This window comes from Heptranchias perlo, chromosome 36, assembly GCF_035084215.1.
Source record: "Heptranchias perlo isolate sHepPer1 chromosome 36, sHepPer1.hap1, whole genome shotgun sequence".
NCBI lineage: Eukaryota > Metazoa > Chordata > Chondrichthyes > Hexanchiformes > Hexanchidae > Heptranchias > Heptranchias perlo.
In genome coordinates, this window is record NC_090360.1 from 12,717,235 (window position 1) to 12,737,334 (window position 20,100).

General features: G+C 47.3%; 1 protein-coding gene across 3 annotated transcripts in view; it reads left to right on the plus strand.

Moving 5' to 3' along the window:
- The first annotated feature begins 11 nt into the window (after positions 1–11).
- Positions 12–20,100, plus strand: part of LOC137304093 (adenosine kinase-like) — a 215,844-nt gene continuing 195,755 nt past the window's right edge. Inside the window, exon 1 of one of the 3 annotated variants that reach the window (XM_067972565.1) lies at positions 12–134. In XM_067972565.1, coding sequence (XP_067828666.1) covers positions 76–134 — 59 coding nt within the window. In that variant the 5' untranslated portion in view covers positions 12–75. Of the gene's footprint in view, positions 135–12,186; positions 12,311–20,100 lie in introns of those variants that run through there. The other 2 variants (XM_067972566.1, XM_067972567.1) reach the window with 2 other exon arrangements.

Sequence of the window (20,100 nt, forward strand, 5' to 3'; positions counted from 1 at the left end):
TTCCCCCGGGCGCGCGCCGAGACTCTGGCTTCCCCCGGGCGCGCGCGGCCCCGTGGCGGTGTGATTTGGAAAGCAATGGCAGCGGACGAACCTCAGCCGGCGAAAAAAATCAAACTGCACCACCAGCCCCTCAGGTAAAAAAAAAGCAACCCCCTTCTCCCAAAATGCCCCCTTTTGGGTGATAATTGTTGCTGAATTTAAACGATCACAGGTATTTGTTTAATTTCTCCCCTTCCGGAAACGTATTTTTAAAGGTTCTATTCATTTATTGTAAGAAGCTGTGGGCGAAAATCGGCGAAACGTTTGGAATAATGAAAGTAATGTTTGAAATAAGTCTGCACCACACAGTGTTTCGGCATTGATTATAGAGTCACAGCAGCTCTTCCTTCACTTTTAAAATTCATTTTTATTTTTTCAGTAACGCCTTCCTATTGAAAAGGCGAATCGGTTTCCTTTGGGTATTTGTAATGTCCAAAGAAACACGATTTGCTTTACGATTATTTCAATCGTCGCCGAGAGTTTGTGATTTTTTTCAATTAACCTGGTGTTGACTGCACCAGGTTAATTGAAAATCCGACCACGTTGGCTAGACTTCTGTTCGACTTCGATCCGTCTCTTTTCTAGTCTCCATCGCTACATTAAAGGTCGCGGAACAAAATCCAGATAGACCGCTTTGAAGTTCCAAAGCATAAATTAACGCCAACGTACCAGCAATTTGAAAAGCCAGTTGCAGGAAATTCAAAGCGTGGCGGTTTAAACACATTTCACGTTTGTCGAATATGTATTTCATGAAACTTGATTAGGAGATCAATAGTAACTGAAAGCTGCCCAGACCAAAAAGTAATTGCATATTGCCAGTATTGCTATTGAAAAATGAGACACTTTCGAGAGAAATAGTGACTAACGTTGCAAGCGAATTGAAATCAAATGCCTCCCCTAAAAAATTACACCTTTTCCACAATAACGATTATCACTTGAAATAAGTGAGTGCACAGGTCACAAAGATCATTTTTATTCAGATTCACCACTTACCATAGAGGATACACATTGAATGTGGTGGTGGATTTTACAAAATTATTGAGCCTGCACAAGTTGCTTACTTGTGATCCACTACTATCCTGATGTGTCTCTTTTATTGTCTAGCACTGGATGAGCAAAAATTTCCTCCAACTATTGGAACGACTGAAGCCATTGTCTTTGGTCTCCACCGCAAACTCCGTTCCCTAGTCACCGACTCCGTCCCTCTCCCTGGACATTGTCTGAGGCTGAACCAGACCGTTCGCAACCTTGGAATCCTATTTGACCCTAAGATAAGCTTCTGACCGCATATCCACTCCAGCACCAAGACCGCCTACTTCCACCTCTGTAACATCACCTGTCTCTACCCCTGCCTCAGTTCATCTGCTGCTTAAACCCTCATCCATGCCTTTGTTACCTCCAGACTGGACTGTTCCAATGCTCTCCTGGCTGGCCTCCCATTTTCCACCCTCCATAAACGTGAGCTCATCCAAAACTCTGCCGCCTGTATCCTAACTTGTACCAAGTCTCTTCACCCATCACCCCTGTGCTCGCTGACTTATGTTGGCTCCCGGTACGGGAATGCCTCGATTTTAAAATTCTCATCCTTGTTTTCAAATCCCTTCATGGCCTTGCTCCTCCCTATCTCTGTAACCTCCTCCAGCCCTACAATCCTTTGAGATGTCTGCACTCCTCCAATTCTTGTCTCTTGTGCATCCCCGATTTTAATTGCTACACCATTGGTGGCCGTGCCTTCAGGTGCCTAAGCCCTAAGCTCTGGAATTTCCTCCCTAAATCTCTCCACCTCTACTTTTCCTTTAAGTCGCTCCTAAAAACCCACCTCTGTGATCAAGCTTTTTGTCACCTGTCCTAATACCTCCTTATGTGGCTCGGTGTCAAATTTTGTTTGATAAAGCTCCTTTGAAGCACCTTGGGATGTTTTACTATGTTAAAGGCGCTATATAAATGCAAGTTGTTTTTGATTTCCAGTACTTGTTTTTCACCATTTTAAGTTTTCAATAAACTGGTGTTTTTTTGGAACTCCAGCTATCTTTAGCTTTAAAAAAAATAGGAGTAAAATTAGATATTTTATAATGAAGGGAATTATTCTCTATAGTTGCAGTACTGCATGGATGGAGTGGGTCTAGGGAATTAGTTGACTTACTAACTTGAACAAAGTGTAATCATGAATTGAAGTAATAATTTGCAACAATGGAACAATTTATAATCCTGTAAGAAATTGAAATAATCTTACCTGTGACACCGCTGCTTACAGTTTTTGGTTTTGTTTCTGTGTGGTTTTATCAATGTTACTGAAATAAACTCTAAAATTGTCTGTTAAATCTGAAAATTAGAAACATTACTTTGACCACATCCAGGTTTCTCTTTGCACATTTTGTTTTGCTGTATCTGTGTATTTTCTCATTTGTATTTAATGATTGAAGACAGGCATCAGTAAATTTTTCATGTAAAGAGTGATTTGCACTTTGAATGAACTTCTAGGTAGGGTTGCGTCGGCAACATTGCAAGATTTAAGACCCATTTGGATACAGTAACTAGGTTTTCCTAGATGGATGAGCTAAAGTGGGCCAAATGACCGTCCTCATTTGTACTTATGCTGTGATTCCTGCTGGGGTATGGTTCCATGATCACTTGAGGTCCTTCTATGCTTAAGTCAAATGGCCATTCCTCGTGTGTGAACTTGGACAGTGGGCATTGGCAGACTTTTCGACTGCAGGCAAGTTTCACAGCTGAGACTAAATCCATGCACTTCTCGTAGGGGTCATTGGATGATGCTCAGAAGCAGGATGACTGGCATATTTTTGAATCCCCAGCCCAGGGACATGGCAGACAATTGTAGTTTCTCTACTGCTACCCAAGCTGAGATTTAATAATGAGCACTGATGAAGAATTGAACTTCAGACTTTCTGATTAATTTGGTTCGGCTATATGTTTCCTTTGCCAACAGAGCCATTTGGAAATTTTTAATGATATTCAGAGGGAGGAGGAGCTTGGAAATAGACTGTTGTTGATGTTTGTTAGAGATTAGTGTGTTGAGCGCTCAGTTTATGCTCATGTTGCCTTTTTCTCTACTCAACTGTTATTTCTGGCAGCTGTACAAAATAAAATTGGAATGAAAGACAGTTGGGAGTAAGAGCAGCCCAGGAAGAAAGAGATCGAGTGAAAGGATAAACTAAAAGGGGTACTAAATTTTGGATCCAAGCACACTCTTGTTGTAAAGAAAATAAAGACCAGCATTTATTGCCTATACCAAGTTGCCCTGAGAAGGTGGTGATAGTTGGCCTGGAGTCACATATAGGCCAGAAAGGGTAAGGACGGAAGGTTTCCTTCCTTAAAGGACATTAGTGAGCCAGTTGGGTTTTTATGGCACCTCAATAATTTTATGATCACTTTTACTAATACCAGCTTTTTACTTCCAGATTTCAAATTCTCAAACTGCCATGGTGGGATTTAACCTTGCGTTCTCTGGATTACTACTCCAGTAACACATGCACTGTAATACCGTACCCTGTTGTATTATAATGAGCTGGCTTCAGTGGGAGTACAGTGCATATGCTTTCAACATCATTCTGTCAATATAAAAGTGTCCTTTAAAAGAGATGTTCCATTAGTGTGTTTGTGCTGAAATTCATTCAGTTTGTCCGGTAAAAAAGCAAACCTAATACTTCATGAGAGAAACCAGGCTAAGTTGTAATTTGGCAAATGCTCTGGTGTGATTGACCTGTGGTGGTGCTTTGAATGTGAGAGCTGAATCCGTTTAGAACATTGCAGAGGATCTCTGCCCAGTTTTTATATAAGACTGTAATCTGAAAGAAGTCTGTATTAAATATAACAAGAAAAAAAACCTGTTAAAAATCCACAATAGAAATAGAACATTCTGGCAGCACACAGCAGGTCTGTCAGCATCTCAAATGAGAAAAGACAGGTAACATTTTGAAGTTGACTTTCTGTCAGAAGGGGCTACACCTGAAAAGTTAACCAACGTACCTCCTATGTATTTCCACCATTTTCTGCAAAATATTTACAGTTCAGTAATTACTACTTAGTTTTCTGATATCACAAACCATTTTAAAAGCACTCCTAATTACATAAAGTTTATTTTTTTGAGAGAATGCAGATATACACATGCAGTGCAAACAGAAGCTCTAATTTATCCAGTTATCAGTTTTGTGGAATAATTTTTAATATACTTTACATAGTGTTTTATGAGTTGATGGTAGATTGCGTCTTTTGTGTATTCTGATTGGCATTTATATATGCTGGACAGGTAGATAAGTGCATTCTAAGAATGGTGGAAATAAAAGCAATAGTGTACAACCAAAAACATTTATGGTACGGTATGGAGCAGATTCTGTTCTAGGTTAGGGACCCTTAGTTGATTTAAAAAGTATTCTACAATAAGTTCTTTATTCCCCATTTTCGAGAAGATACTTGCCTGCAATTTTGCCACCTCTGTTGCTACTCATTCATGGCTCAATCAAAGTACGGGAACAGAAGTTACAACAAAACCAAATGTCCATGGTTTATTCCTCGCCCAAAAATTCACACGTGGATATTTCAGCTGCGAACCTAATAACCTCTTGGCTTATGTGGAAATCTTGTTTGTATTTAATAATCTAACTGTGCCTCTGTGTTAAGGGTGCACAGCATGATACATTTTTATTGGGAAATTTTTATTGAAGTACACAAATTTCAGAATTATGTCAAATGATGGAGGGATCAATGAAAGGCAATCTGCTATAGTATACTAAATATCCTCTGTGTTCATCTATTTGCACTGTACTAATTCTATATACCTCTGTTAAATTAAAAATGACCAAACTGGAATAAAAAATCCATGCACAGTAAGTAGTTCATACAATAAGCAAATTACTTTAAGATATGGGACGATACCAGTGCCTGACATTATTTGCTTCTCAGACAAAGAAACTTACTGTAAACTCCATCTCAACTTCTCATGCGCTCTCTCTCCTCTGAGTTTACTGCCCTCCTATCCTCCCTTCATCTCTCCCTCCACATAAAGTCCCCTACCCATATTCATGGCCACCCACTTGACCTTGCCATCTCATGTGGCCTCTCTACTCCCATCCTGTCAATCACAGATACGGCCATCTCAACAACAACTACTTGCATTTATATAGCACCTTTAACATAGTAAAACATCCCAAGGCATTTCATAGGAACGATTATCATGCAAAATTTGACACCGAGCCACATGAGGAGATATTAGGACAGGTGTCTGAAAGCTTGGTCAAAGAGAGAGGTTTTAAGGAGCGTCTTAAAGGAGGAGAGAGAGGCAGTGAGGTTTAGGGAGGGAATTCCAGAGCTTAGGGCCTAGGCAGTTGAAGGCATGGCCGCCAATGGTGGAGCAATTAAAATCGGGGATGCAAGAGGCAAGAATTGGAGGAGTGCAGAGATCGTGGAGGGTTGTCGGGCTGGAGGAGGTTACAGAGATAGGGAGGGGCGAGACAATGGAGGGATTTGAAAACAAGGATGAAAATTTTAAAATCGAGATGTTCCCGGACTGGGAGCCAATGTAGGTCAGCGAGCACAGGGGTGATGGGTGAACGGGACTTGGTGCGAGTTAGGATATGGGCAGCAGAGTTTTGGATGGTGGAAGATGGGAGGCCAACCAGAAGAGCATTGCAATAATCAAGTCTAGAGGTAGCAAAGGCATGGATGAGGGCTTCAGCAGCAGGTGAGCTGAGGCAAGGGCGGAGACGGACGACGTTACAGAGGTGGAAGTAGGTGGTCTTGGTGATGGAATGGACATGTGTTTGGCAGCTCATCTCTGATCACTTCCTCGTATCCCTCTCCACTCACATCCCCCTCCCCCCCCCCCCACAATCCTGTGTCCATCCATGGAAAAACTCTTCCCCCAAGTCACTTTCAAATTCCTAACTGTCTCGTCTTTGACCCTCCATTCACCATGATATTTCTGCAGCTACCGATCTGCTCAAACACACCCTCACCTCCATCTTTGATGCCCTTGTCCCCATTAAAACCATGACTCTCTCTCTCCCTGGTTGTTCCCCCTCGTATGGCCATCATCTCCGCTCCCTTAAGTCCAAGGGATGCAGACCTTGATGTTTATGGTGGACAGCTGGTTTAGCCATTCATCGCCAGATCTGGCTGGACCACATAAAGCACTTTTTTTATTCATTCATGGGATGTGGGCGTTGCTGGTAAGGCCAGCATTTATTGCTCATCCCTAATTGCCCTTGAAAAGGTGGTGGTGAGCCTTCTTGACAACTGAGTGGCTTGCTCGACCATTTCAGAGGGCAGTTAAGAATTAACCACATTGCTGTGGGTCTGGAGTCAAATATAGGCCAAACCAGGTAAGGACAACAGGACATCAGTGAACCAGTTGGGTTTTTATGACGATCCCCAGCTGCCGTGGTGGGATTGGAACTCATGTCTCTTGGATTATTAGTCCAGGCCTAATGGATTACTAAACCAGTAACATAACCACTATGCTACCGTACCCCTATATAGCGGGTCAAAACTGCTCACTATTCCAGGATCATCCTCGAATGCAAAGATAACCATCAGCTTCTCTTCACTACAAACCTTCTTCAACCCCTCTCCCCAGCCCCCTCAATCCTCACCTCCAACAACAAGTGCGAGGAGCTCATGGACTTCTTTGTCACTGAGACTCTGTCGCTTCCCTCCATTCCCCTAGCCCACCAAGCTAAACTTCCCCCAACGGTCTCCCCTACCCTAACTCCGAACTCGCATCTTCCTCTAGATTCTCTCCTATCTCCCCTCTTGCCCTCTCTGAGCTCATCTTGTCCATGAGACCCACATCCTGGACCCTCGACTCTATTCCTACCAAACTGCTGACCACCCAAGTTCCCTTGCTGGCCACCATATTAGCTGATATTGTTCACTGTTCCTTCTCCTCGGGTACTGTTCCCCTCCCCTTCAAAATCTTCCATCATCACCCCCTTCCTCAAAAATCCCACCTTTGACCCCTCTGTCCTTGCAAACTACTGCCCCATCTCTACCCTCCCTTTTCTCTCCAAAGTTCTTGAACGTGTTATTGCCTTCCAAAACCGTGCCAATCTTTCCCACAACTCCATGTTTGAATCCCTCCAATCAGGTTTCCTCTCCTGCCACAGTACTGTCACTGCCCTTATCAAAGTCAGAAATGACATCCTATGTGACTGACTGTGGTAAACTATCCCTCCTCATTTTTCTCGACCTGTCTGCAGTCTTTGACATGGTTGACCACATCACCCTCCTTTAACGCCTTTCCTCCATTGTCCTGCTGCGTGGGACTGCCCTCTCTTGGTTCCATTCTTACCTATCCAGTCGCAGCCAGAGAATCTCCTGCAATGGCTTCTCTTCCCACTCCCACACTGTTACCTCTGGAGTCCCCCCAGAACCCCAGGATATATCTTTGGCCCCCTCCTATTTCTCACCTACATGCTGTCCCTTGGCGATACTGTCCAAAATATAACGTCAAGTTCTACATGTATGCTGACGACTACCTTGCCACTACCTCTCTCGACCCCTCCAATACCCCTGATTTGTCACGCTGCTTGTCTGGCATCCAGTACTAGATGAGCAGAAATTTCCTCCAACTAAAAATTGGGAAGAGTGAAGCCATTGTCTTCGGTCCCTGCCACAAACTCCGTTCCTTCGCCACCAATTCCATCCCTCTTCCTGGCCACTGTCTGAGGCTGAACCAGACCGTTCACAACCGTGGCATTCTATTTGACCCTGAGATGACCTTCCGACCGCATATCCGCTTCATCACCAAGTCTGCCTACTTCCACCTCCATAACGTCTCCTGTCTCCGCCCCTGCCTCAGCTTATCTACTGCTGAAACCATCATCCATGTCTATGTTATCTCAGGACTTGACTATTCCATTTATGCTATCCTGGCCGGCCTTCCATCCTCCACCCTCCATAAACTTGAGCTCATACAAAATCTGCTGCCTGTATCTTAACTCACACCAAGTCCCATTCACCAATCACCCCTGTGCTCGCTGACCTCTGTTGGCTTCCGGTCTGGCAATGCCTCAATTTAAAAATTCTAATCCTTGTTTTCAAATCCCTCCATGGCCTTGCCCCTCCCTATCTCTGTAACCTTCTCCAGTCCTACAATCCTCCGAGATATCTGTGCTCCTCCAATTCTTGCCTCTTGCGCACCCCTGATTTTAATCGCTCCACCATTTAGGCCGCGCCTTCGGCTGCCTAAGCCCGAAGCTCTAGAATTCCCTCCCGAAACCACTCTACCTCTCTCTTTCTTCCTTTACGACCTCTTTAACCAAGCTTTTGGTCACCTGCCCTAATATCTCCTTATTTGGCTCAACGTCAAATTTTGTTTGATAATGCTCCTGTGTAGCACCTTGGGATGTTTTACTACATTAAAGGTGCTATATAAATGCAAGTTGTTGTTGGTATGGAAACAGTATGCAAGTCTAGGATAGGCTTTGGCTTTATGGAAGAGTATAGAAAAGTTTAAGCTTGAGTCAGGTCAGAACTGATTGAGAGAAGAAGCTTGGCCTTAGAATGTAAATGATTAGAGTGCATTTAGGATTGTATATCTGTTAATTTAAATCCCTGGGGCAAGGTGAACAAACATTTAATTGTTGAAACAAATGAAAAGAAACTCTCCTTAAAAAGCAAATTTGATCATGGTTGAGGGTTCTCATAACTGATATCTAGGTGGGTGGAACAAGAATGGTTTTTGTTGTGTACTGTTTGTAACTTGGAGAAATATATTGATGTAATAGCACATGAGCTGCTGTGGTTTTGTTTGGGGTTCGATGGATAGCCGTGGGTCCAAATCACAGTTATAATGTTTATGTGCTAATGTGGAATTGTGTTTAGCCAACTGTGTTTAGTCTTTTAAGGCCAATACTCGGGTACTTTATGGGAAAATACCCAATAGACATATCTGGAAATCGATTGGATACTAATTGTTGAAAGATGTTTCTGTAAATTGGCAGCTGCTGTGTTCGAGAGAGGCCAATTTAGCAAGATCAGGAAAACCAGCAGGTAGTGATCTACTTACTTTAATTTTTAAACTTCAGACAACTTTGAATTGTGGTGGACATACTCTTGGTGTGAGACTTTTGTATGTAGACTCATACATCTCCCATGGTGCTGTTCACAGTGCATCAGAGGTGACAAATTACAGGAGAGTTGCGGGAGTGGTTTAGATGGCAGCTGAAGGGATTTGGAACAAAGTTTGAGAGAGATGTGCTCAGATCAATGGAGTAAGTGTTTTTTTGATTGATTCCTGGAAATAAATAAGGTTTTCCTTCCCACTGTGGGTACATATATAAACCACTTTGCTTCCATCACATCATAAATAAATCTGTGCCTGTATCATGGGGAACTGGGCAGTTCAGGGGAAAATAACTGTTACACCGGAACAGTAGGCCATTCAGCCCCTTGACCCCTTATGATGTTCCATAATTCAAGTAGATTTGTACCTTAACTCCATTTACCCACTGTTGTTCCATATCCCTTGATACCCTTACCTAATACAAATCTGTTGATCTCAGTTCAAGGCCCTGTGACTGCATATTTTTGATCACTGGAGTAATGTAGGGGATGGTGGCAAAGTGGCATTGTGTTCAATTGCTGATCAAGTTTAAAGAGAAAGCAGGGGGCCTAGCTGACCCAGCACCTAAACCTGGGCCTGCAGCAATGGAGCAAAAACCATACCAAATTGTGTTCTTGAGAGAAGATGAAGAGAGTTACAAGAGGAATGGAAGGAATCTGTTTTTGAACAGTAAATAAACACATAGCTGCTTTAATAAATGCACATGTCTATATTTCCTTAAATTATGTGTGTCGCGTGTTCCAATTGAACAGTCCCAAATCAATGTTTTTTATGGAAAATCCCATATTAAAATGTTGATGTTGCTGTAACTCTTGGTGTGATACACTAGGTGGTGCTGATAGGAGTTTCAACGTTAAATGCTGATTTGAGAAGTCAAACCTTGCCTGTCACATCAGTCAGTATTCTGCAGGATGTTTATACCTATATTTTCCCCACAAATCACGATTTCTGAAAAAAAACATTCACCATTTTTCCCATCAGTAACTGACATTTCTGCTGTCTAAAATAAGGTTTTAAGCAAAGTAAAAAAATTTTAAAAATAGATATTGCACAACACCATGATCGAACATATCAATTGAATTGTCTGTTGTGTCTTTTAATGCCTTCATTAAAATGTTTATTTGAAGGCTTCTCTGCCTCACCTAAAATTATTGAAGATTGGCTCAGAGGCATGGAACAGTGGCTTAATTGTGTATGTACTTATAGGAGACTGGATATATATTTAAATTATAAAAGTTATTTGGTCTGGACATGTTTTTCCCCATCAAATTACTTCCCTTTTGTAAACATGCCACACATATTTCAGAAATAAAGTAGGAGCTGAAGCTGTTAGGACTGAGCTTATTTATGAAAAACACTTAATGTTTTTAAGTTTGTTATGGTTTTGCTTTTTTAATTACATACTATTACTGTTAAAATGCAGTTTGCAACATCTTGGTCTTGGCCTTTCAGCCCAGGGTCAGCACTGAATTATTGTGTAACCAGATTTGAGTGAAAGAAATTGATGCCATTCGTTCATATTACTGATGTTCATCTTTGCTGGGGTAAAAACTTTGGTAACCAAATAGCTTTCTAAGGCTGCACATATGTCACATTACAAACCTTGTATCTGCAGATATTGATATAGAATAGTTAAAGCTAAATTAGTAAGTAAAGACTGGACTTTTACAAGTAACTCATACTGAACATTTTCCACTTTCTTAGTTGCCGGTAAAATGTTTGGCAATAAAACTACTTTCAATCTGGTACTCCCTATCTCTCTGGGCCTATACATCACCTCATTTATATTACAACACTGCTTACAAAGTGAGTAGAAATTAGTGCCACCAATTCACAAACTGCATGTTACAAATGTTGACCCACGCAGTGGAAAGGTGATGTGTATAAATTAAGTATTTTTACAGTCTAGGTTGTTCCCTTTTGATGTACTGTAGGTATGTGCATGTGCTCTTTCTAAATGAAACATTGCAGTGCCTTCAGAGGCAGCACTAATATTGATGGTATATACTCTTGTGCAAACTTAAACCAGTGTTAGAAGGCTAGGGTCTGACATTTCTTGGCTTTCGTGGGTTTAGTAGTTTCCTGAGTTATACTGCCACATATGTGTTGATATGCACCCAAACACCCCCCCCCAATGCGTCAGTGCAAAAGTGACAGCACAATTGCACTCAATGTCTTGAACTATACTCTGCTAACATCAATAACTTCTCTTCAGCTAAATTTATAAAACAAAAACATTAGATAGAAAATCAAAACTTGCCCCCTTGTAAAATCTTTAGTTTTCACTGTCAAAATCTGCAGGTTCCTTGCAAAATGCTTGTGGCGCAGAGTAGAAGATTTTGGCATGTTTTTGGTGGATACCGCTAACTTGCTTTTCAATACATAAATATTTACAGGAGATTATAAGGAATGTTTTCATCCTTGTGCTCACTTTTAAACATTCCTGCAGGCATTTGGATGGATCTTATGAGCACTGGCATAAACGGTTCTTGCATATATTCCACTGCATTATTACATGTATTTGCTCTGAGATCTGATGTCATGTTCCAGTTGGTACGTGTCTCCTGTGTGTGCTTATAGAGGACCACCCCGCCAAAAAAAAAATCCCGGAGATTAAACTCCTGGTAATTTCCATATTATTATTATCATAGGTAAATTCGTCCTCTTGCGTGAAAGTTGCAAAAGATTACCATTCAGTGGTTTGAGAGGCCGCCAACGATAACTTAAAGTTGAGAATTTAACGTAATTTTAATGAGCTAGAACCGTTTTCTGCCATCTGGATGTTTTCCAAATTGAAGCACGTTGTGAAACTGAAGCAACGTTCAATTCGATCATGCTTGCAAGAAGCTTGATTTTTTTTAAAAAAAACTCCAAACACCGCAAAATCGCTGACGTAAACAGTTGAATTGGAATTTTTTTTTGATGGGGTTGAGCGATTGGATGCGGGCCCCGTCAATCACATCACTTTCTGGAGCCTGCGAGGTTGTGAATGGAGGCAGACGATGAATGGGCAGCGGCAGGGGCGGGGTTTCCGGTTCCAGGTTAGATTGATATATTTCACGGATGTCAGTTTGGTGAGACACGAGCGTGAATCCGAGACAGGCGGTGTGGTCTGTGGTCTTATTTGTTCATTCAGGCTGCTGTTCTTATATCGCTTCCAGCAACCTCATCTACCATGACGTGCTTAAGGTAAATAATGTTAATTGGTTGCGGATCGACTTAGTGCATCTAATTTGGTTGTTATTGCATTTATTTTACAGTATTTTTGTGTGTTGTGGCCTTTTTAACCTTCTTGCTTTTTGCGTGTTTTTAATTGCAGTCCACTGTCAGTCGCTGTGAATGCAGTTAGTGGGTGAGAAGATAGCAAGTGGGAGACATTTCATACTTGATTCGATATTGCAGCAACCATAGTCCGTGTATTTTATGCGCAGTCTCGTGTCAGGCATTTTAGAGATGCATGTCTTGAAGCACCTGTTGCACAGAGGAACGATCCCGTTGCGTGTTGATATCAACAGATCATGATGGAAATCATTGCAGATCTTACATGTGCCATCCACCCGACGCTAACCTTCTGATCCATGTGGAAAGGGGGATTGGGTTTCGCTGCGCGCTCTTAAAATTAACAACTGCAAAGCGATCGCTGTACCGTGGAGATGCATCTCCAAGTTATTCTGCAGTGTTTGTTGTTTAGAGCAACTCCCTTAGACGGCATTCTGCACCGGCACTTTGAATCATAAAGAATTTCCCTACATCTTGGTTAAGCTCACCCAAACTTTAATTGTTTAAAACAGGATCCGAATGCAGAAATTGCTCTGTTAGACACGCGATAGTTATGCGTGTCCTGGAGCAGTTATAGTTTCTCATTATCTTGGGGGCGTTTTTTCTTCTACTTACTTTCTTATCCCGCGTTTTCTTCCCCCTCCGCCCCCGAAGTTATACCATGAAAAGCATAACTTTTAATCAGGTTATTATGGGGGTACTGGAGTTAAAAATCCACGCTTTCCGCTGTCACTTTTGGTTTGAAAAGGGTCCAGAGAGCGGTTTTTAAGAGTTGACAGATAAACTGTCACACTGAAACTTGGACGTTTTGAAGCAGCGGAACTCGTTGATCCAAAATGAAGCTGTTTCGTTGTTATTATACGATGTTAAAGTATCCACGATGTTTTAATTTCCAAAAGTGCACAACAGGAAATGGTTTTAGTACAGTATGTTAACTTATTATCGATAATTTGTCCCCTACTCCTTCGCTTTAAAGACACGGTTGCTGAACTGGGACCGTGCACCGTGGCACGGAAATTGGGAAATCAGCCTGTGGAAAGACTGAGTGGCAATCTCGTGTCCAGAATGTGGTGCAGTGCTTTTCGACAATATTTTGTTAATTCAACTCCTCCAGAACTGCTCCCAGCCACACTATGGGGAAATATTCAAATTCGTTAGAGCAGCTGGTATCCCTTTTTAAAAAGGAAGCCCTGAAGCTATGTGTCAGTAAACCAAAAGTATAATTTTATCGATCTGAACAATAACCCATTGTACTTCAGTTTCTTATACATAGAATATTTCAGTACTTTTTAAAAATAACACATTTGGAAGGTTGTGGATCTTGAGAATGTATCATTTATGATTTTTTATTGGGATAAGTCCAGTGGAAATTCCAGTGGAATAAATCACTTTTAAAAATATTGGAATGGGTGCTTAAACGTAGCATTGAACTAAATATTCACATTCTGCAGTTTGATGCATAATTTAAAGGATTGCTATTTGTAAAGTTGGCACTGTTTGTTGCCATTGGAACAATAGCATCATGATTCTACTGCCAGTCAGCTAAAATAAAAATCCATGGAAAATAATGGATATCGGGGAATGACTTAAAGACAATGTATTTTTTAAAGCCCTCAGTTGATGTCTTGTCCTGCAACATCAAAGCTTGAATGGTTCGCAGAAATTGTATGCACTCTGAAATTAGATTACTGTCTTTAAATTATTCCTATGTGTCAACATATTTCTTTTAATAACATTTGCTGTGGAACTGGTGCAAGCAGTGACTCTCTTCCCTTTTGGTGGATGGTATCCTGGCCGTCAATGACAGCCAAGCTTTTCTCTGCATTGTTTTATGATGATTCCACAATGTCAGATTTATAATTGTGATATTAGAACTCCATACCTTTAAGTGATGTGTACAGTAGATTGTCAGAAAATGAGTTGGTTTATATTTTATAAAATGCCAAAAAGGAACAATGTTTCTGCTATCTAGGTAGGGCTGCAATTTTAAGTGTTGGGAGGTTGAGGGAGCTGCAGCTTCATGTTCCCACTCATTTCCACTCTGATTCAGTTTCACAGACAACTCGTGGTACGTTAACATCTGGGGCAAGAGATGTTACTGAGAAAGATTGGGGTAGTGCTAATTCATTGTAATTTTTTTGTGAATGCCAAACCCCAAACAGTGCTTTGCAAAAGGACTACTCTGAGGAATGATCTAAAGCATTGTAGTGTGGAGGGATGGGACATTGGTCTGCTTTGCAATTCCCAACACTGTTGGCTGCTGATTTCAGTTGTCATATTGGACAGGTGCCAAGCACCACCCCACATTCGGGGAAGCAACTGACCCATCTGAGGCTATTTGCATGCAGCTCCTAATGGTGAACGAATGCAGGTCCGCGAGCACAGGGTGATAGGTGAACTTGGCTTGGTGCGAATTAGGATACAGCCAGCAGAGTTTTGGGTGAGCTTATGGAGAGTGAAAGGGAGGAGGCCTTTCTCATGTTCTCTGTCTCTTTCTTTCTTTCTTCTGACTTTCTTTGTCCATTTTCTTTCTCTACATTCTCTCACTTTGTCTTCTCTCTTTATTATTCTCAGAATCTAAGGGGTCGCCGTTTAAGACGGAAATTAGGAGGAATTTCTTCTCCAAGAGTGTCGTGAATCTTTGGCATTCTTTACCCCAAAAAGCCGTGGAGGCTGAGTCATTGAATACATTCAAGGCTGAGTGAGACAAATTTGTGATCAGCAAGGGAGTCAAAAGATATGGGGAAAGGGCGGGAAAGTGGAGTTGAGGTAAAAATCAGATCAGCCATGATCTCATTGAATGGCGGAGCAGGCTCGAGGGGCCGAATGGCCTACTCCTACTCCTATCTCTTATGGTTTTTCTCTGATCTCTTTCTTTCTCTCTGTCCTTTTTATCCCTTCAATTTGTCTCCTCTCACTTTCTTTCTCTGTCCTCTCTCTTTCACTTCCTCTCATTCTCTCTTTCATTATTCTATTTCTCATTGACTTTTTTTTTCTCTCTCTCTCCTTCCTCCTCCTTCCTCATGCTCTCTCTCTCTACCCCTCGCGCTCTCTCTCTCTCTCTCTCTCTCTCTCTCTCTTCCCCTCTCTCTCGCGCTCTCTCTCCCCCTCGCGCGCGCTCTCTCTCTTCCCCTCTTCCTCTCACGCGCTCTCTCTCTCTTCCCCTCTTCCTCTCACGCGCTCTCTCTCTCTTCCCCCTCTTCCTCTCACGCGCTCTCTCTCTCTCGTCCCCTCTTCCTCTCGCGCGCTCTCTCTCCCCCACTTCCTCTCGCGCGCTCTCTCTCTCCCCCTCTTCCTCTCGCGCGCTCTCTCTCTCCCCCTCTTCCCTCTCGCGCGCTCTCTCTCTCCCCCCTCTTCCTCTCGCGCTCTCTCTCTCCCCCCTCTTCCTCTCGCGCGCTCTCTCTCTCCCCCTCTTCCTCTCGCGCGCTCTCTCTCTCTCCCCCTCTTCCTCTCGCGCGCTCTCTCTCTCTCCCCCTCTTCCTCTCGCGCGCTCTCTCTCTCTCTCCCCCCTCTTCCTCTCGCGCGCTCTCTCTCTCTCTCTCTCCCCCTCTTCCTCTCGCGCTCTCTCTCTCTCTCTCTCTCTCCCCCTCTTCCTCTCGCGCTCTCTCTCTCTCTCTCTCTCTCCCCCTCTTCCTCTCTGCGCTCTCTCTCTCTCTCTCTCTCCCCCTCTTCCTCTCGTGCTCTCTCTCTCTCTCTCTCTCTCTCTCTCCCCCTCTTCCTCTCGCGCTCTCTCTCTCTCTCCCCTCTTCCTCTCGCGCTCTCTCTCTCTCCCCCTCTTCCTCTCGTGCTCTCTCTCTCTCTCCCCCTCTTCCTCTCGCGCTCTCTCTCTCACTCCCCCCTCTTCCTCTCGCGCTCTCTCTCTCTCCCCCTCTTCCTCTCGCGCTCTCTCTCCCTCTCTCTCTCTCTCTCTCTCCCCCTCTTCCTCTCCCCCTCTTCCTCTCGCGCTCTCTCTCCCCCTCTTCCTCTCCCCCTCTTCCTCTCCCCCTCTTCCTCTCGCGCTCTCTCTCTCTCTCCCCCTCTTCCTCTCGCGCTCTCTCTCCCTCTCTCTCTCTCACTCCCCCTCTTCCTCTCGCGCTCTCTCTCTCCCCCTCTTCCTCTCGCGCTCTCTCTCTCCCCCTCTTCCTCTCGCGCTCTCTCTCCCCCTCTTCCTCTCGCCGCGCTCTCTCTCCCCCTCTTCCTCTCGCGCGCTCTCTCCCCCCTCTTCCTCTCGCGCTCTCTCTCTCCCCCTCTTCCTCTCGCGCTCTCTCTCTCCCCCTCTTCCTCTCGCGCTCTCTCTCTCCCCCTCTTCCTCTCGCGCTCTCTCTCTCCCCCTCTTCCTCTCGCGCTCTCTCTCTCCCCCTCTTCCTCTCGCGCTCTCTCTCTCCCCCTCTTCCTCTCGCGCTCTCTCTCTCCCCCTCTTCCTCTCGCGCTCTCTCTCTCCCCCTCTTCCTCTCGCGCTCTCTCTCTCCCCCCCTCTTCCTCTCGCGCTCTCTCTCTCCCCCCTCTTCCTCTCGCGCTCTCTCTCTCCCCCTCTTCCTCTCGCGCTCTCTCTCTCCCCCTCTTCCTCTCGCGCTCTCTCCCTCCCCCCCTCTTCCTCTCGCGCTCTCTCTCTCCCCCCTCGTCCTCTCGCGCTCTCTCTCTCCCCCCTCGTCCTCTCGCGCTCTCTCTCTCCCCCCCTCTTCCTCTCGCGCTCTCTCTCTCCCCCTCTTCCTCTCGCGCTCTCTCTCTCCCCCTCTTCCTCTCGCGCTCTCTCTCTCCCCCTCTTCCTCTCGCGCTCTCTCTCTCCCCCCTCTTCCTCTCGCGCTCTCTCTCTCCCCCCTCTTCCTCTCGCGCTCTCTCTCTCCCCCTCTTCCTCTCGCGCTCTCTCTCTCCCCCTCTTCCTCTCGCGCTCTCTCTCTCCCCCTCTTCCTCTCGCGCTCTCTCTCTCCCCCTCTTCCTCTCGCGCTCTCTCTCTCTCCCCCTCTTCCTCTCGCGCTCTCTCTCTCCCCCTCTTCCTCTCGCGCTCTCTCTCTCCCCCCTCTTCCTCTCGCGCTCTCTCTCTCCCCCTCTTCCTCTCGCGCTCTCTCTCTCCCCCTCTTCCTCTCGCGCTCTCTCTCTCCCCCTCTTCCTCTCGCGCTCTCTCTCTCCCCCTCTTCCTCTCGCGCTCTCTCTCTCCCCCCTCTTCCTCTCGCGCTCTCTCTCTCTCCCCTCTTCCTCTCGCGCTCTCTCTCTCCCCCTCTTCCTCTCGCGCTCTCTCTCTCCCCTCTTCCTCTCGCGCTCTCTCTCTCCCCCTCTTCCTCTCGCGCTCTCTCTCTCCCCCTCTTCCTCTCGCGCTCTCCCCCTCTTCCTCTCGCGCGCTTCGCTCTCCCCCCTCTTCCTCTCGCGCGCTCGCTCTCCCCCTCTTCCTCTCGCACGCTCGCTCTCTTCCTCTCGCGCGCTCGCTCTCTTCCTCTCGCGCGCTCGCTCTCTTCCTCTCGCGCGCTCGCTCTCTTCCCTCTCGCGCGCTCGCTCTCTCCCTCTCGCGCGCTCGCTCTCTCCCTCTCGCGCGCGCTCGCTCTCTCTCCCTCTCGCGCGCTCGCTCTCTCCCTCTCGCGCGCTCGCTCTCTCCCCCCTCTTCCTCTCGCAGCGCTCGCTCTCTTCCTCTCGCACGCTCGCTCTCTTCCTCTCGCGCGCCTCGCTCTCTTCCTCTCGCGCGCTCGCTCTCTTCCTCTCGCGCGCTCGCCTCTCTTCCCTCTCGCGCGCTCCGCTCTCTCCCTCTCGCGCGCTTCGCTCTCTCCCTCTCGCGCGCTCGCTCTCTTCCCTCTCGCGCGCTCGCTCTCTCCCCCTCTTCCTCTCGCAGCGCACTCGCTCTCTTCCCCCTCTTCCTCTCGCCGCGCTCGCTCTCTCCTCCCCCTCTTCCTCTCGCGCGCTTCGCTCTCTCCCCCTCTTCCTCTCGCGCGCTCGCTCTCCCTCCCCCTCTTCCTCTCGCGCGCTTCGCTCTCCTCCCCCTCTTCCTCTCGCGCGCTCGCTCTCTCCCCCTCTTCCTCTCGCGCGCTTCGCTCTCTTCCCCCTCTTCCTCTCGCGCGCTCGCTCCTCTCTCCCCCTCTTCCTCTCGCGCGCTCGCCCTCTCCCCCTCTTCCTCTCGCGCGCTCGCCCTCTCCCCCTCTTCCTCTCGCGCGCTCGCCCTCTCCCCCTCTTCCTCTCGCGCGCTTCGCCCTCTCCCCCTCTTCCTCTCGCGCGCTTCGCCCTCTCCCCCTCTTCCTCTCGCGCGCTCGCCCTCTCCCCCTCTTCCTCTCGCGCGCTCGCCCTCTCCCCCTCTTCCTCTCGCGCGCTCGCCCTCTCCCCCTCTTCCTCTCGCGCGCTCTCGCCCTCTCCCCCTCTTCCTCTCGCGCGCTCGCGCCTCGCCCTCTCCCCCTCTCCTCTCGCGCGCTCGCCCTCTTCCTCTCGCGCGCTCGCCCTCTCCCCCTCTTCCTCTCGCGCGCTCGCCCTCTCCCCCTCTTCCTCTCGCGCGCTCGCCCCCTCTCCCCCCTCTTCCTCCCGCGCGCTCGCCCTCTCCCCCTCTTCCTCCCGCGCGCCTTCGCCCCTCTTCCCCCCCTCTTCCTCTCCGCGCGCTCGCCCTCTCCCCCTCTTCTCTCTCGCGCGCGCTTCGCCCTCTCCCCCTCTTCCTCTCGCGCGCTCGCCCCTCTCCCCCTCTTCCTCTCGCGCCGCTCGCCCTCTCCCCCCTCTTCCCTCTCGCGCGCTCGCTCTCTCCCCCTCTTCCTCTCGCGCGCTCGCTCTCTCCCCCCTCTTCCTCTCGCTGCGCTCGCTCTCTCCCCCTCTTCCTCTCGCGCGCGCTCGCTCTCTCCCCCTCTTCCTCTCGCGCGCTCGCTCTCTCCCCCTCTTCCTCTCGCGCGCTCGCTCTCTCCCCCCTCTTCCTCTCGCGCGCTCTTCGCTCTCTCCCCCTCTTCCTCTCAGCGCGCTCGCTCTCTCCCCCTCTTCCTCTCTCGCGCGCTCGCTCTCGCTCCCCCTCTTCCTCTCGCGCGCTCGCTCTCTCCCCCTCTTCCTCTCGCGCGCTATCGCTCTCTCCCCCTCTTCCTCTCGCGCGCTCGCTCTCTCTCCCCCCTCTTCCTCTCGCTCGCTCGCTCCTCCTCCCCCCTCTTCCTCTCGCGCGCTCGCTCTCTCCCCCTCTTCCTCTCGCGCGCTCGCTCTCTCCCTCTCCCCTCTTCCTCTCGCGCGCTCGCTCTCTCCCGCCTCTTCCTCTCGCGCGCATCGCTCTCTCCCCCTCTTCCTCTCGCGCGCTTCGCTCTCTCCTCTCCCCTCCTCTTCCTCTCGCGCGCTCGCTCTCTCCCCCTCTTCCTCTCGCGCGCCTCGCTCCTCTCCCCCTCTTCCTCTCGCGCGCTCGCTCTCTCTCCCCTCTCGTCCTCCTCTTCCTCTCGCGCGCCTCGCTCTCTCCCCTCTTCCTTTGTCTCTCTCCCCCTCCTTCTCTCTTCTTTTTCTACTTCTTCATCTCCTCTCTCTCTCTCTCCTTTTCTCCCCCTCTCTCTCTCCTTTTCTCGCTCTCTCCCTCTCTCTCTCTCTCTCTCTCCTTTTCTCGCGCTCTCTCTCTCTCTCCTTTTCTCGCTCTCTCTCCTCTCTCCTTTTCTCGCTCTCTCAACTCTCTCTCCTTTTCTCTGCTCTCTCTCTCCTCCTTTTCTCGCTCTCTCTCTCCTTTTCTCGCTCTCTCTCTCCTTTTCTCGCTCTCTCTCTCCTTTTTCTCGCTCTCTCTCTCCTTTTCTCGCTCTCTA